This window comes from Corythoichthys intestinalis, chromosome 15, assembly GCF_030265065.1.
Source record: "Corythoichthys intestinalis isolate RoL2023-P3 chromosome 15, ASM3026506v1, whole genome shotgun sequence".
Classification (NCBI taxonomy): domain Eukaryota; kingdom Metazoa; phylum Chordata; class Actinopteri; order Syngnathiformes; family Syngnathidae; genus Corythoichthys; species Corythoichthys intestinalis.
Window position 1 is genome coordinate 43,939,530 of NC_080409.1, and position 18,094 is coordinate 43,957,623.

General features: G+C 38.3%; 1 protein-coding gene across 5 annotated transcripts in view; it reads right to left on the reverse strand.

Annotated features, from left to right (window-relative positions):
- asap3 (ArfGAP with SH3 domain, ankyrin repeat and PH domain 3) overlaps nucleotides 1-18,094 on the reverse strand; it is an 88,936-nt gene that overhangs the window by 25,539 nt on the left and 45,303 nt on the right. For all 5 annotated transcript variants that reach the window (XM_057858706.1, XM_057858705.1, XM_057858707.1 and 2 more), the window contains 7 exons: nucleotides 13,773-13,859; nucleotides 13,521-13,630; nucleotides 13,069-13,138; nucleotides 12,848-12,935; nucleotides 6,756-6,804; nucleotides 4,833-4,999; nucleotides 1,034-1,167 (listed from right to left, as the gene is read on the reverse strand). In XM_057858706.1, the coding sequence (XP_057714689.1) occupies nucleotides 1,034-1,167; nucleotides 4,833-4,999; nucleotides 6,756-6,804; nucleotides 12,848-12,935; nucleotides 13,069-13,138; nucleotides 13,521-13,630; nucleotides 13,773-13,859 (705 nt within the window). The remainder of the gene's footprint in view (nucleotides 1-1,033; nucleotides 1,168-4,832; nucleotides 5,000-6,755; nucleotides 6,805-12,847; nucleotides 12,936-13,068; nucleotides 13,139-13,520; nucleotides 13,631-13,772; nucleotides 13,860-18,094) is intronic.

Here is an 18,094-nt window from a genome sequence, read left to right on the forward strand (position 1 = left end):
GGAACGTCTGAAGTATGCTCAAACTGTTAGCTCTTTTAAATCAGGGCTAAAAACGCTTTTGTTTAGCACTGCATATCCATAACTGTCTATATATTTCAATCTACTTGCTTTCTATTCCTCTTGTGCTTATCTCCATTGCTGATTTACAATTTTATTTCCGATTTTGATTGTCTTGGTTTTTACGTTGTATTGATTTAAATGTGATTTTTATGATCTTCATGTGATGTAAAGCACTTTGAATTGCCTTGTGTTAAATTGTGCTATATAAATAAATTTACCTTGCCTATTCTTTTATCCTTGTAGCCTCCATTTTTTTTTGTCTCCTTGGACAATACTTTTTGTCTCTTTTGTTGCTCTGCCACCTTTGCAGAATTCGTGCAAAAGCGTTCGCATCGACTTCTGTCTTTAACGAATGGGGAAGGGGGGAAGTGACGTATGCTGTTGTAGTTTTTTTTTGTGTGGTAGGGTTCCTGCCACCCTCCTCAAAGTTAATTAGTGCCGATGAAAGCGATACAGACCCCCTCAGGTCATAACAGAGGTGTCATTCAACTAGTTGTCAGTCGTCACCACATAGGTTATGAAAATATTTTATAAAGGTTGAAAAGTTACATAGTGTTGCTTTAAACATGCTCTAAAATAGCACTGAATTGAGGAGAATATGGAGCTCTTTTCAAGGTGGTATTTATAATGAATAAATGAAAAGATAATACATAAACTCTTGCGAGCCTGAGCATGTTATTGACCGAGAAATATTTCTAATTACTGTGTTTAACCCTACTTTGGCAAGATGAGGAATTAATTTTAGTATGAAACACTACATTGCCAGTCATTGTCTATCTTAATAACGCCTGGCTGCTGTTTTCAGTATTTATTGCAGAGTGATGGCATAATCATAGTACACGCACATTTGAACGTGTGTGACCAAGTGCGCCGTGTAATTTCATTGACTGTGGATTATTCCTAATCATGTTGTTTAATTGCATTGTACTCATATCACTAATTTTGTGTAATCACGGTGCATTCACATGAGTACCAGTAACTCGGAAGTGCTCAGCAGGTCCAGAGTCAGTGACTGAATCCTGGAGTAGTGGACACCCAGTTCTCTGTGGATCCCAGAGCACTCAATGCAGGTCAGGATTCCGAGATTAGTGGACAGCCATGTTGGATCTATTAAAAAATGAAAAGTCAACACTCAAGTTGCAACAAAACAGAATTTCAACAATTGAATTGGTCAAAACAGCCTTTTTTGTTTTCTAAAGATATTAACATGACGTCAGCTGCGGTTAGTTGAAGTAAATCCACATGGACCTTAGCGATGGCAACATTGTTCCGCTCAAAACAACTCTGTTCACAAGAATTTTCCATTAAAATGAAAATGAGGATCAGATTTGGAAAATCCAACATATTCCAACACTGCGTAAACACATTAACTGAAAATTAAATAATATATGAATAAATCTTTATTGACATTAGATTAGTGGTTCTTAACCTGGGTTCAACGAACGCCAGGGGTTCGGCAAAGGTAAAGATTGCAGAGCCTTATTTTCGTACGCTTTTTAAATCTAGGCAAAGTTGCTTATTAGACCAGGTTGTGGACTGGTTTGCTCCCAATTTACAAGCTTAATCCATTTCTTTTAACTGCTAGTCCTCGATCTGATGGGAGGAGGCACTGGTTTGCTCAGTGGAAGGTTGACTCGCACTTGGTATGAGGGAATACAACAGACCAACGGGCAGCGTGGTCTCAAATTTTGACCTGTTTATAAAACATAATTTTAAATAAAAGAAGAATTTTGAATGGGATTCTGCTAAATTATTAGCTTGCTAGCTTAGATATATTGGTTTTGAATTAAAAAAAAATTGCTTTATTATCATCTAATTCCAATGGGTTCAGTGAATCCACATGTGAAATTTGTGGGGTTCGGTACCTTTAGAAAGGTTAGGAACCAGTGCATTAGATACAAGCGCTGTAAAGGGAGTAGGGGTGGGAACCTCTTTGTATATTACGATACGATACGATACAAAGCTCACGATTAGGGTTGTTCCGATCATGTTTTTTTGCTCCCAATCCGATCCCGATCGTTTTAGTTTGAGTATCTGCCGATCCCGATATTTCCCGATCCGATTGCTTTTTTTTTTTTTGCTCCCGATTCAATTCCAATCATTCCCGATAATTGTTCCCGATCATATACATTTTGGCAATGCATTAAGAAAAAAATGAATAAAACTTGGACGAATATATACATTCAACATACAGTACATAAGTACTGTATTTGTTTATTATGACAATAAATCCTCAAGATGGCATTTACATTATTAACATTCTTTCTGTGAGAGGGATCCAGGGATAGAAAGACTTGTAATTCTTAAAGGATAAATGTGACTTTGTATATTGTCACTAAATATTGCCATCTAGTGTATTTGTTGAGCTTTCAGTAAATGATACTGTAGCAATTTAACTGTTCTGCCCAAATGCATGATGGGAAGTGCAACCATGACTGTGCAAAGTGGCACCAATTGATATATCTCCTCTGCGTTGGGAAATAACATAGGGTGTTAAGAAAAAGATCAACTACTACCTTTCTTCCCCACATTGCTTCCCACGATATTTCTAATTCTAAAAATTAATTACCGCCGTTAACACGATAAATTTGATAACCCTACTTTAAGCCAAAACTGAAGACTCTGGATGAGTGTAAGACATTTTGTCTGTAACGATTTAAAACTGAAAACGATTTAATTAAAAAATATATATATTTAAAAAAGTCATGTCCGATATTTTTTTCCGATTCCGATACTTTGAAAATGACATGATCGGACCCGATTGATCGGGATGCCGCTTGATCGGGACATCTTTACTCACGATAACTATCTCACAATATGGCGATACAACTATTATCGATACATTGGTCAGGAAATCATACTAGGATATTCTACAAAATAACTAATTAACAGAAAAACAAGCTATCTTTATCCTTCTGCGGTAAGTTCATCACTAGTACACGTCCAATCCATTGAACTGGGAGGGTGGCAGCGAATTGACTACTCCCACTTCAAATGGGTCCCTCCCACTTCTATGCCCGTCAGTGGCAGCCAATGCCAGGCAACTAGGTAATATTAGGCCATTTCAGGTCACTTCCTGTTGATTTTGGGGCATTTTAGGGGTCACTTCCTGTTGATTTTGGGTTACAGAAAAGAAATTGACCCAGGAATGAATAGGCACCGATTCAAACTCAACAGGAAGTGACCTGTACATGCCATAAAATGAACACAAATGACCTGTAAATGCCATAAAAACCAGAAAGAGTAACTGTGAATGCTCTGGTTTAGAATGAACGAATGTTCATTCGCCCTTCCCAGTCTTAATGGATTGGGCATCGAGCGTCGTCAATGGCAGCCCTAGAGTTAACGGAGACACTCTTATGGTGGAAGATTTTGGTAGCGATTCACTTTTGGGATACAAAGTATCACGATATATCACCATTTCGTCATTTTGTCACACCCCTAATAGTTAGGGTGTGCCAAAAAATTGAATATTTGATGCATCACGATTCGACACGTGACAATTCGAGTAAGATAAATAAAAGTTCAAAAACGAAGATTTTCCTTAATATGACTTTATGACAGCCGCTAATAGCGGAATGAAATTCAAGACGTGTGCCGCCCGAACGCCTTTAACGAACGCACGGACAACGTTATGATAGATGCAGCTGGTTATTGAGCGAGAGATTTACTCCTTTTCAAAAGACTCGAAAATAAATTCGTGTATGAGACAGGCGGGGCCCGGCGGTCGTGCTTTGGGTCCTCTTTTGTGGGCAAGTTATTTTTTAGAGTGAGAGGGGAAGAGAGAGTTCATTGGAAAAAGTCCCTAATGTTTTGCTAAGTCCCTTGTTCGTCTATCAGAGGTGAGTACACGAACCCTCTTGTTCTGTTTAGCTTTTATTGTTGTTGTTTTTGAGATGTTACTAGTTAGCGCCGAGCGCTATGCTAATTAGCGACTTCGCTAACATGTATTTCCATGTCAAGTTGTGCGTTGTTTGGTGGTGTACAAAAGTTATGTTATTCCAGATGCAGAACGTTTAAAACCTCGATTAAGTACTGCGGTAACACTACAAACATGCAAAATAGTACAGAAATCAGTGAAAACAAACTACATCTCTTAAAAGAAATCTTATTTCTAAAGACACTTTGTTTCCAGAAAATATGGAATTCATTCCACCAGTGTAAATTGTATTGTACTGTTGAGAGATATAAGTACTGCCTTTGAAACAGATGTTTTTTCACCTTCTTGTGAAAAAAGAGCATCTCAAGGTCAGCTGTGTGTTGTTTTGGCATGTTGAGAAATAAGTACTGCCTTTAAAATGGTTATTGTTTTTGCACTTTCTTGTTTAAAAAAAAAAAAAAAAAAAAAGGCAGCTTTTTGTTTTATAGGTATGTTTCCATCGTTCCTGTTGAATTATAAGGATATTTAAAATAAATAATGGACATAAATTTGTTCGGCTACTTTATTAATTTGTAATGTATGATGCATCGATAATCGTGATAATCATGATTCTCGTCAATACTGTGATCATCGTTCAATAACCCCTACCTAATAGGCAGTAGCATTGAACTCAACTTGCCTCACAGTAAATTGCACTTTGGGACATAACAATTCACCAAATCAAAGAGGGGCTTCAATTTTTTTTTTTTTTTTTCCTTAAACACCACTCATAGTTTGTTTAGCATTTAGATCGTAAGTGTCACACAGATGAGTTGAACGAGTTGAAATGTCTCAATGACCATTTAGCGCACTAAAAAAATGCAATCAATCATTCGATCATAGGTTTTCTGACCTGGCGCTCCACAGTCAGCGCAGGCCTCGTTGCCGGGCATTTGGCGCAGTTCGCCAATGATAGCTCTGGAAAGCTCTTGTAGTCCACTGTCTTGAAGATGAAGCTGGTCTCCACCCAGTGCTGTGTTCAGGGCCTCCTCCTTGCTGTTTTGCAGCACTGACACCCAACTGACCAACACACACGCATGCATGAAATATGTTATGAGGGGTCACTTTGCTCCATGAATTTCAGTAGTTAATTATGTCATTTGTAGACCTACCCCAATCTTGCCCAAAAAACAACAGTAAGTCTACCATTTCCATAAAGTCTACCGTAAGTCTTCCGTAAGTCTACCATAAAGTTTTAGCTTTAGGGCTTTGGCCATTTCGTCTTTCAAAGACCTTTTCTTCAGGATTTGTTTGCCACAAAAAATAAACCCCACAGGCATTAGAGACATAGATGGTGGAAAACTCAGACAAGACTGAAAAAGCATTTTCTGCTCTTGCACCCCTCTTTAAAATAAACTGCTGTATTTTAAGAAAAAAAGAACTGTTGTGTTTGATAGAACAATGTGTCTATATGCTGCCATAGCAGATTCATGGCGCATTAAGTCCCCCAAATATTTTTAATTTGTCCGTTTTACACTGGAAACCTCCGTTTACAGACATCGCGCAACCGCTTTTGTTTCAACGTAGCCATAAAAAGGTAAGTAATCATATTAATTACTTGAAATGTCTGTCATTTTTAGCTTAGAATCATTAATTGATGTCTAATATTTAATTTAAAAAAAAAAAAAAAAAAAACGACTTTAAAAAATTATTCACTCGTATATTTTAAACTTTTAAACAAATTACATCACAATGAAAAAAAAGTCATGGATATCTCATAAATATCGCTTAATTGTATTTTTTTCCGTTATCACATTTCCCCCAATATTTTAAATGATAAATAATCGATCCAAACAAATTGGGAAAAAAAGAAAAAAAAAAAAAACGTTTCAAAGGGTAATTATATGAAAAAGAAAATCTTGACCACTCCTTGATGTCTGCAATTTCTGCATCGCGACCCTTGTTATATTACCATGGTTCACCCATAAAATCCCCCCAAAATCCAGCTGTGGCCATTCACAGCTGTGTCTTGACACTCGGTCATACATGCTACATGGAGATTTTGGATCAAAAAGAGGTAGGTACACGATAATATCTCGTGAAAAACATGGCGTCTTCAATTATGCTCTCGCGTGCTCTCACCTCCAGTTAGGGTTTTGCTTTTTAAATGTTTTTTTTTTTTTTTTTTAAATGCCCTCCTGTTCAAAATTTTTAGCTTTCCAGAGAGATTTTAAGCTTTCCAATGATGTACCACACATGAATATAGGACAATTTTGGAATTTGCCCAAATTGGGGTTCTCAGAGCAGAACTTCAAGTCACCTGAGTGTTTTCCGCCATATTGTGGACAAGTGATTTTTAGACCATGAATGTGGGTGGAGCAGAGCAGGTATTTTGATTACTCTCCATGAAACTTGAAACTAATTAACCTTTTATACAAGGTCATTCAACCTTTCATATAGTTCTTCAATTCCTAAATTTAAACATACAATGTTTCCTTGCAAGATCAGCACAGAGGGAATTCTACCCAACACCATCTGGACAAAAGTGGTCCTTTTAATAACGCTTTCCTTTCCTTTTTCAATCTTCCTGTTATTGTTGCATGAACCAAGTTAAACCCTGGTAACCTCTCATGCGATACAACACAAAAACATTGCCTTTATGACATTGTAAAGGCAGGCTATAAAAGTTGCTTTCAGTTTTCCGTTTTTATCATTCATATCTTCAGCTTCTGGCACACAGTTAAGGTGAAAATTAACAGGGCATGACATGCAGTGACCTGCAGCACCGTGAGGAAATGATAATGAGGCTAATGTGAATGCACAATCATATTCTTACATCACACATTCCTGCTCGTCTTCTGTCTGGAAATGGTATGTTCGGTTATCTGTTGAAACAAAACATTGGCAATGAATAAGATTTTTTTTTTAATCATGATAATGGAGGTTGGACAGTTTAACTGAAAAAAAATGGAGATAAGCTTGACGAGAAATGAAAGTGAAAGTAGCACTTGATGTGCTTAAAAAGTAAAGCAATTGGCTCAGAATGTGTTTTCTTGCATTATTTTATCAAAGTGGTATGCAACAAAACATGTTTAAAAAAATTAATGTATTCTTATTCTAAACTATATACAGTGAGGAGCAGAAGTATTTGCACCCATGTTATTTTGCAAGTTCACCCACTTAGAAAACAGGTAGAAGTCTGAAATTTCAATCATAAATGCATTTCCACTTAGAGACAATCTAAAAAAAAAAAATCCGGAACTTAGATTACTGAAAAATCATACAATATGTTTGTAATTTACTGGGGTTCATAATCATAAGTATTTGTACCCCTGAGAATCAGCAATGATTATGACAATCAAAGAGTTGTCAGTCTACCATCAAAAAAGTCCACCATTGCCCCATGAGAAACCACCTGACCACTAGAGCTGGGAATCTTTGGGCACGTAACGATTTGATTACGATTATGATTCAGAGGCTTCGATTCGATTATAAAACGATTATTGATGCACCCCCCCCTCCTTTTTTTTTTTTTTTTTTTTTTGAATGTTTTGTACATTAGTTCCAAAATTGTTCAAAAATCCTCTCAGGCGAAACCAAACTACTATTTCAGTATCAAGTTAACATATAATAGTAAACAAATATACAAAAATAACAGTAAATAAAAAAACTCCAGTCCCCATTCAGTATCAGCAGCTTTAAACGACATTCAATTAATTTAATGTTGTGAATCAACTGCTACAGTTGTTAAAATTGCTCCCGTTATTCCATAATTTCCCTTCTGTCTACTTTTGTCAAAGTTTTAACACTATTTCATCATTTAAAGATAGATTCAAGACATGATTCTGCCGATTTAGGAGTATTTTAGATAAAAAGTTAATTAGGTTCGCTACAACAGTCTTCTGGAGCGGTCTACTGCTTTAAGATGGCGGCTGTTTACTTACGCCGGAAACTGTCATTTCGAATCTCTGTTCAAGAATACATGTTCTAACACCGACGTCGTCTGTCATTTTGCATCTAGTTCTACATATATATGATATCTACTGTAGCCGTATGTTTGTAGCAACTAGCAACCGGGCGTTGTTTGTAGCGGCTGTCGGCCGCAGTCAGGTATGATTGTTTTTTTTATCTAGCGGCATGAGTTGAACATGATATTTACTCTCGGTCCGTTCCTCATTGTGTCCCGAAGACCGCGCTGACTGTGTTTTACTTCCGCTTTACCTGGTATAATTCAATAATCGGAATTTGGATATTTGTGAATCGTTCTCGAATCTTCCATGGCCGAATCATGAATAATCTAAGAATCGGAAATTTTGCACGCCTCTACTAACCACCACCCGTTTGAACTCATAAATGTCACCTGTGCACCCCACAGTTGCACATAATCCAAATGCTACCACGGGCAAGACCAGACACCAGAGGAAAAAAATTGTTGAGCTCCACAAAGCTTGAAAAGGCTATGGGATAATTGGAAAGCAGCTTGGTGAGAATAAATCAATACTTGCAGTAATTGTTTAAAAAAAATGGAAAAGGCTAAGCATGACTGATAATCTACCTCGGACTGGGGCTCCATGTAAAATCTCTCCTCATGGGGTATCACTCATAATGAGAAAAGTGTGAGCTCAGCCTTGAACTACACAGCAGGAGCTGGTCAATGACCTGAAGAGAGCTGGATGTAGTTTCAAAGGCTACTGTCAGTAGAACACTACGATGCAATGGTTTAAAATCATGCATTGCTCAGACGGTTCCCCTGTTGAAGCCAGTACATGTGAAGGTCCGTCTGAAGTTTGCCAGGGACCATCTGAATGATGCAGAGGGGTCATGAGCAGTGGCGGACTTGGCAATTTTGGGGCCTAAGGCAAACATATCAAGGGGCCCTCTTCATGGGTCAGGGTTTAAAAAGGTGAGAAGGGTGTGGAGGAAATATGTTCTGGTACACTAGGGCTGTCCTAACGACAAATTTTCTCCTGATTAGTCAGCCGACTAGTTTTACGATTAATTGACTAATCTAATCTAATCATTTTCTTTTTTTTTTTTTTACCAATTTAGCAATGACATATTTGTTGACGCTTATTAATTCACCAAAAATATTTTGGAACACTTAAATTCTTTATTAAAGGGTATGTAGCGGCAAAGGGGGTGTGAGACATCAATAGAACCGTTATGTGCCAAGATAACAAATATTGATAAAGTTAACAAAAAAATCAATCACATTAATGAGCAATTATCGAAAATAGATCGAAAATGACGAACATTCCCGAAAGTGTTCCGGAAACAATCAAATGGGGCGGGGACGTCACGACAAGTGATTGACAGTCGAGGCGGAGCCAGGTGCCATTGTTTTTTAACGACGAGAGAGTAGCGTTGGGGTTTGTTTGACGAAAACATCACAAAAATGGTTCAAAACTGCTGTGCTATGTGGTGTAAAAATAGTTATTTATCGGAATATAGTATCCATGAGTTCCCGAACGCGAAAAAAAAGCTGGACTACGCAGACAATGGGTAAAGTTCGTCCGTGCAAAGAGGGCTAATTTTCTAGACACAGCCTCCGGCACGCTTTTCTGTGGTGCGCATTTTCCACCTGAAAGCTTCTCGAACTATGGACAAGTGAAATCGGATTTTGCTAAAAGATTGCTGCTCAAAGGAGATGCGGTGCCGACCATACACGCCCAGCCACCTAAATGTCCCGAGATATCAAGAAAGAGGACGATGACTAGCAAAGGAGGCTAAGGCTAAGCAAAGGAGGGGAGCAGCCAAGCTCGAAACGGCCAGAGTGAGTACTCTTTTATAATAAAAAAATGTCACACATTGGATACAGGACTGGACACATGTATAAATTATCGTTCGTAAAATATATAGAACAAGTCCTCTGATCCCATTCATATTTGTGTCTGTTGGCAGAGCGAAAAGCTATGATAGCGCAATAAATGATAATTATTCTATGCATTCCTTTATTTTGCAGTCACGGTGTATCAGCTTCACAAAAAGAAATGCAAAACAAATCATTGGTGTTTCCCACACGATCTGCTGCCGATGTTTCATCAGTGTCATTGCTCCCCTCAATGACTGTTTCATTACGCTGCATTGGCGTTCGTTTGGGCTCAAATTGGTAACCTAAAACACCGATTAAAGCTTCGTAACGCTCCTCGTCACCATTAGATGAACATTCGTTACGTCCTTCTACGTCGGATTCGTCGCTGAAACTAGAAACGAAATTGTCTGCCATCATCGCCGCCATTCAGTATTAAAGCACTGAGCCTTTTTCATGTTGAAGAAACACCCCTCACTGTCAATTCTGAATTCTCTTTTATTGACAACGAGGGGTGTTTCTTCATGAGGGAACCTGGAATATGTGCAGGACGAACACAATGCATCAGCATAAACAGCTCAAAACACCCCTCATGTTGATGCAGACAGGTGCTGCCCCCCTAGTGGCCGGTGGCACTTTCTTCACTTGTTGTGACGTCACGCACACAATCTGCCAGATCTCGGGCGCCGGTCGTTTTAACTTGACAATCGAGCCAAATTTCTCTCATTTTCTTGTGTGTAATTACACGAAGTGCATGATATGAATACAAAAGGCACGCGTTTATGGATAAATGATGGAATATTAACATTTTCCCAGGGCATGACATACCCTTTAAAGTACAAATAGTCATGTAAATAACAATAATTAATCACAAATAAACAATGAGGTTGAATGCTGATAGCATTTACTAGGGCAAAAGAATGGAAAGTAAACAGATTCAGAACACTGACTTTGCCTCTGCAACATTATTCAAAACAATTCTTTAAAAAAAAATCTAGCAATATTATAGTATACTACTATATGTAATAGTATTATAATAATTATTCATTGCCAATCATATTTGTCATGAAGAGTGTCATTTGAAAACTATTCTTAGTGTATAAGCTGTATTATGTAGTATTTACTAAACATATTATAATATTAATTCTGAAGTATGCTGGATTAACTCCAGAAAGAATTATTTATATGATGAACATGACGTTCTTTTGCTGTTAATGATTGGAACTGTACTACATTGTTTCACCACAGGGTGTGCTGTCGTGTATTTTATGTTCGGTGTGAACTGTGAAGAAGAAAGTTAAAAGAGGCATTAGAGGCCTGTTCTCAACTTCTCCCTCACTGCACTTTGGCTCTCATGGAGAGCACGTTCGCTCATGTGTTCGAAATAAACGATAGCCGACGTGCAAAGTAGCAAGTGAGCTGTAAAAATAGCGAGCTTAGTGGCGTGAAAACCGCGGAAGAGCTAAGTGAAGCTAACGAACAGCTAAGCGGAGCTAACCGATGCTAAACGGCACTTAATGAAGCTAAGCGACTGATACTCAGTCCGTCGTTGTGGAACAGTCCATTGTAGTGCGTGTGTGTGTGTGTGTGTGTGTGTGGGGGGGGGGAGATAATATAAATGCAGCATTCAAATGGCTTTTGGTTTTTGTTTTGTTATTTGTTTGTTTGGTATGCTGACATAATTATACATGAGGAATAGTTGGGGGTGCTGCTGGCTCCGGTGGTCCAAGCCGTTGCTCGTTGGGGCAATGGCAGCTGGTTGGGGGCCCCCTACTGGTTGGGGGCCTAAGGCGATCGTCTACTTCGCCTGAATAGTAGATCTGCCTATGGTCATGAGAGAACGTCATGTGGTCAGATAAGACCATAGTAGAACTTTTTGGTCCAAACTTGACGCGTCATGTGTGGAGGAAAAAGAAGGATGAGTACAATCCTAAGAACACCATCCCCACTGTGAAGTATGGGGGTGGAAACCTCATGATTTGGGGCTGCTTTTCAGCAAAGGGGTCAGGACAACTGTACTGTATAAAGCAGAGGATGAATGGTGAAATGTATCGTCAGATTGCGAGCCACAACCCCCTTCCCTCAGTCAGAGACTTGAAGATGAGTCGGGGCTGGATCTTCCAACATGACAATGATCAGAAGCACACAGCCAAGCTGACCAAGGAGTGGCTGCGTAAAAAGCATATTAGGTTCTGGAGTGGCCTAGCCAGTCTCCAGACCTCAATCCAATAGAAAATCTTTGGATGTAGCTGAAACTTCGTGTTTGTCATAGACAACCCCAAAACCTGACAGATCTAGAAAGATTTTGTGTGGAGGAATGGGCCAAAATCCCTGTTTCCATATGTGAAAACCTGTTGAGGAACTACAGAAAACATCTGACCTCTGTAATTGCAAACAAGGCTTCTGCACTAAATATTAGCATTGATTTTCTCACGGGTACAAATACTTATGAACCCCAGTCAATTACAAATATATAATTGAAAAATCATACAATGTGACTTCTGGATTTTTTTTTTTTAAATTAAATTATGTCTCTATAAGTGGAAATGCATCTATGATTGAAATTTCAGACCTCTACCCATTTTCTAAGTGGGTGAACTTGGCAAAATCACAAGGGGTGCAAATACTTCTGCTCCTCACTATAAGTACATTTATATGTTAAAACATTACAGATAAAACATCTTACCCTGACCTAATGAGTGTTTGCTAAAATAAAAGATCCAACAACAATTTAATAAAAAATGAATAAATTAGCAAAATGGAAAATAACAGCCAGCAATAATAGACAATTAATCATAATAGCATTGGTTTACTACCACTACATAAACAGCCGAAGCAGATAAGTATGAATGAATTATTAGAAAATGCAACCCTACTTTGCAAAAGATAATTGAATAAATCAAACAAAACATAAAGTGTAAAATATCTAAAAAATACAATTACATGATAAATAATTTGACGTTTACGCTTTTATTTTTCCAATAAACAAGCAGAATTAAGACAGACTTTCACTTTTTTACTTCACTTTTTACTACTGTTTTGTTGGAGAAACCATGAAAATCATCAGAATGTCAAGAATGCCAACGAAGTCTGAGTAAAGGGTCAAAGATAAAACTCACGAGTAACCAGGTCAAAGGCTCTGCGGTCCTCCGGGTTCGGTCGCACCTGACAGGTCAAGAGGTTTAGCTTGGCCGGTGGTCGGTTGATCTGAACAAACACATCATTTTGGACATCATCATCACTATTATTTTATGTCGCCGAGAAAACTGAATTTCACCGTTGCAGGACTAACAAATGCTTATTCTGTTCTGTTGTTTTTTATTCTATAATTGTTCCTCACCGTACTATGAGAGATGGTTAAACAGCCAAATTTGACTCCACATTTCCTTTTCTGCCACACTTTTCTGATCCTGTAGGGGGGGGAAAAATTAAATGACGAGTCTTTTTCTTAAAGCTCACTTTTCAAACCTAAACATGGAAAGCCCTAGTATACATGTTCTTTGTATTACACACACACGGATGCATGTGTGTGTATTTATGTGTCTAAAACCTGGGTCCACTCAACAAAACCACTTAGCCCAAAAAGTTAGAGAGGCCCCTGTTTGAATCTTCATGTCAGGATAATGGAAACCATCTGGAGGGAGACCAAGTTTGACACTCCTCTTTACCCTCCCCCCATCATCACTAAACTACACCACAACCTTCATATTCTTGTTACATATGTTCATGTCTGTGCTTCAGCATTTATTCAAGATGAGATCAAATTCACACGAGGCGATGATCTTCACTCACCCATCACTCTTTTTCAGCAAGAAACCTGACTTCTCTGTCCCGTACTGCTTGTTGCCCTGCGGCTGGTGGATGCTGTAGCCATTGCCAGAGTTCTTCCTATTTAGGTATTCCTGGCAAACACACAGCCCAAAAAATGGAAATGTTTTCATCATGCAAAAGACCCCTTTAAAAGAGTGCTTTGTAAGTTTTGTAAAAAATCTTGAAGCAAAAGTTTCAATTTATTCTAAGGATCGCAAGGTGACATCTGAATACCTCTTTGCCATCCACTTGAAGGAGCAATCGAAGAGAATCTCTTAGTTGAGTCAGCTTTCTGACTTCCTCATCCTGGTCTAGTCGTACCTTCCATGAAATCAAAAGTACCAGAAATCAGCAGCAAATAAAAAAGGCATGTCAGAGATCTTGACAACTGTTCTAAATTACTGGCATGTGGTTTGAATGCAGAATCGGGCTACGTACACACTTGGTCAAAGGTTTTGAGACACTTTTTCATGCATCTGAATTGTGAAAAGTCTTAAAATGTATGACCACCAGTGTAGACACATATTCTAATATTACAATATGTGAATCTGCATTACCTATGTGAACATACACTTTGGCAATTTCCTAGTTTGGCAAATTCTGCTGGCATCTCAGCAGGCTTAGCTGATAATACTATATAGTAGGGTTGTTCCGATCATGTTTTTTTTGCCCCCGATCCGATCCCGATCGTTTTAGTTTGAGTATCTGCCGATCCCGATATTTCCTGATCTGATCGCTTTTTTTTTTGCTCCCGATTCAATTCCAATCATTCCCGATAATTTCTCCCGGTCTTATACATTTTGGCAATGCATTAAAAAACAATGAATAAAACTCGGACGAATATATACATTCAACATACAGTACATAAGTACTGTATTTGTTTATTATGACAATAAATCCTCAAGATGGCATTTACATTTTTTAACATTCTTTCTGTGAGAGGGATCCACGGGTAGAAAGACTTGTGACTTTGTATATTGTGACTAAATATTGCCATCTAGTGTATTTGTTGAGCTTTCAGTAAATGATACTGTAGTCATGCCCAAATGCATGATGGGAAGTGGAACCATTACTGTGCGTAGTGCTACCAATTGATATATCTTCTCTGCGTTGGCAAATAACATAAGGTGTTAAGATAAAGATCAATTGCTACCTTGCTTCCCCACATTGCTTCCCATGATATTTCTAATTGTAGGGAGAGGGATTGTAAGGTTTTAGCCAATTAAAAAAAGGCTCCAAAGGCTGCCAAAATTCACTCTACTCATTTTACGTTGCCTTTTGTCTCTCTATATAGGTAAAACTTCGCCATTACAGATTGAGCACAACAAAGCGTGAGTGGGTCGTGCAGCGCATGCATTAATTGTGTTAAATATTTTAACGTGACTTTTTTTTTTTTAATTAATTACCGCCGTTATTAGGATAAATTTGATACTTTTTTTTTTTTAAATAATTACCACCGTTATTAGGATAAATTTGATAACCCTACCTTAAGCCTAAACTAAAGACTCTGGATGAGTGTAACATATTATGTCTGTAACGTTAAATACAATTAGAAAACAATTTAATTAAAAAAATATACATATATATATATATATATATATATATATATATATTAAAAAAAGGCATGGCCGATATTTTTTTTGCCGATTCCGATACTTTGAAAATGACGTGATCGGACCCGATCGATCGGGAATTGACGAACAACATTGATTCATAGTTGTGTGTCAGTGATGAACTGCCACAATATCAATGTTTAACCAATTTTTAATTCATGTTGTGTTCCAACCATGAAGTGACACAATATCCACGTTTATTCAACGTTTAATATGTTTTCCAACTATGAACTGAAACATTTTATTTTCAACATTGTTTTAACCATAAACCGACACGACATCAGCGTTATGTCACAACCATGAACTGAGAAAATATCAATGCTGAATCAGCGTTGTGTCTCAACCATTAACTGACACAAAAGCAACCTTTATTCACGTTTAATTAGCTGTGTTTCAACCGTTGATCACAGTCCAACACAGAGGGGTGGAGAGATGGCTCTGCGTGTGTGTTCCAGTCCCAGTAACGCAGCTCAGACTCAAAACCAGGGTGTGTCTACCCTCAGAGGTCCCACGTTTTTCCCCCCAAAACGCAAGCAACAATAGAAGGAGTCATCTGGTGTGCAACATGATTGCATAAAACTGAAAGACATCAGCATTTTTTCCCAGCAAGATACCGACAAATGACACGAACACGAGTTTACGCTAAGGCCTAATCTGTCACCTGTTCCAAACCAGAAAAACGTGTAACCTAACGTTTTTCTCCCAGGTTTTCGCACTTAAGGCAGGTTCAGGCAGAGCAGAACAAGTCAGGAGTGTTTGGAGGGAAAGTTTGACAGAAGTTTTGGTTTTCACCATGTGCTAACAGGGGAAATATGTCTTCCAATAACAGTTTCTGCTTGTGCTTGCAGAGGAAGATTTTTGGCGTGAAGTGGAAATGAAACAGTGGAAAAGGCTCAGTTTGAGGTTCTAAAAGTGAATGATTCATGGCAACAGAAAAACCTTCTGACAGTCAAATCGTGTGACGACTGAGACGAGCCTTTATTATCACAGTGAAAAATGCTCAGTGGTTGACCAAACCATTATACTGTATAATATGGTATGGTTATATTTTATTCATCCCACAACGGGGACATTCAAGTTTTCTAATTACAACCTGCCCAAGAACACAATAATGACTGACACATATCGGAGAGGCGGGGATCCTAGACAGCGCAGGCCATCAACTTTCACCATTGTTGGCCCGAATTCTTAGGTGGAAAACGGAAAACAAGTGGGCTTGCAAAAAGATATGGAATAAAGCATTACATCATCCATTTCAAACAGCACTGTGGCGTGGGAGCGATACATCGCTTTATACCATATAGTATCTGCTTTTGTTGAATGTTTGCAATGGAAAAAAAAGGGGTAAAGGAAATATTTAATAGCTATTTATTAGGGCTGTCAAACGATTAAAAATTTTAATCGAGTTAATTACACCTTCAAAATTAATTAATCGTAATTAATCGCAATTCAAACCATCCATAAAATATGCCACATTTTTCTGTAAATTATTGTTGGAATGGAAAGATAAGACACAAGATGGATATATACATTCAACATACGGTACATAAGGACTGTATTTGTTTATTATAACTATAAATCAACAAGATGGCATTAACATTATTAACATTCTGTTAAAGCGATCCATGGATAAAAAGACTTGTAGTTCTTAAAAGATAAATGTTAGTACAAGTTATAGAAATTTTATTTTAAAACCCCTCTCAATGTTTTCGTTTTAATAAAATCTGTAAAATTTTCAATCAAAAAATAAACTAGTAGCCCGCCATTGTTGATGTCAATAATGTCTTTCGCAATGCTCATGGGTGCTGAAGCCTATAAAATCAGTCGCACCCAAGCGCCAGCAGAAGGCGGCAAAACTCCATAAAACACAATTAACTAGTGGGCATTTCACTGTACTGTCATTTAAACGTGCGTTAATTGCGTCAAATATTTTAACGTGATTAATTAAAAAAATTAATTACCGTCCGTTAACATGATAATTTTGACAGCCCTACTATTTATATATATATATACAGTGGGGCAAATATGTATTCAGTCAACCACCAATTGTGCAAGTTCTCCTACTTGAAAAGATTAGAGAGGCCTGTAATTGTCAACATGGGTAAACCTCAACCATGAGAGACAGAATGTGTAAAAACAGAAAATCACATTGTTTGATTTTTGAAGAATTCATTTCCAAATTAGAGGGGAAAATAAGTATTTGGTCATCTACAAACAAGCAAGATTTCTGGCTGTCAAAGAGGTCTAACTTCTTCTAACAAGGTCTAACGAGGCTCCACTCGTTACCTGTATTAATGGCACCTGTTTTAACTCATTATCGGTATAAAAGACACCTGTCCACTACCTCACTCAGTCACACTCCAAACTCCACTTTGGCCAAGACCAAAGAGCTGTCAAAGGACACCAGAGACAAAATTGTAGCCCTGCACCAGGCTGGGAAGACTGAATCCGCAATAGGTAAAACGCTTGGTGTAAAGAAATCAACTGTGGGAGCAATTATTAGAAAATGGAAGACATACAAGAGCACTGATAATCTCCCTCGATCTCGGGCTCCATGCAAGATCTCACCCCGTGGCGTCAAAATGATAACAAGAATGGTGAGCAAAAATCCCAGAACCACACGGGGGGACCTAGTGAATGACCTACAGAGAGCTGGGACAACAGTAACAAAGGCTACTATCAGTAACACAATGTGCCGCCAGGGACTCAAATCCTGCACTGCCAGACGTGTCCCCCTCCTGAAGCCAGTACACATCCAGGCCCGTCTGCTGTTTGCTAGAGAGCATTTGGATGATCCAGAAGGGGGCTGGGAGAATGTGTTATGGTCAGACGAAACCAAAATAGAACTTTTTGGTAGAAACACAGGTTCTCGTATTTGGAGGAGAAAGAATACTGAATTGCATCCCAAGAACACCATACCCACTGTGAAGCATGGGGGTGGAA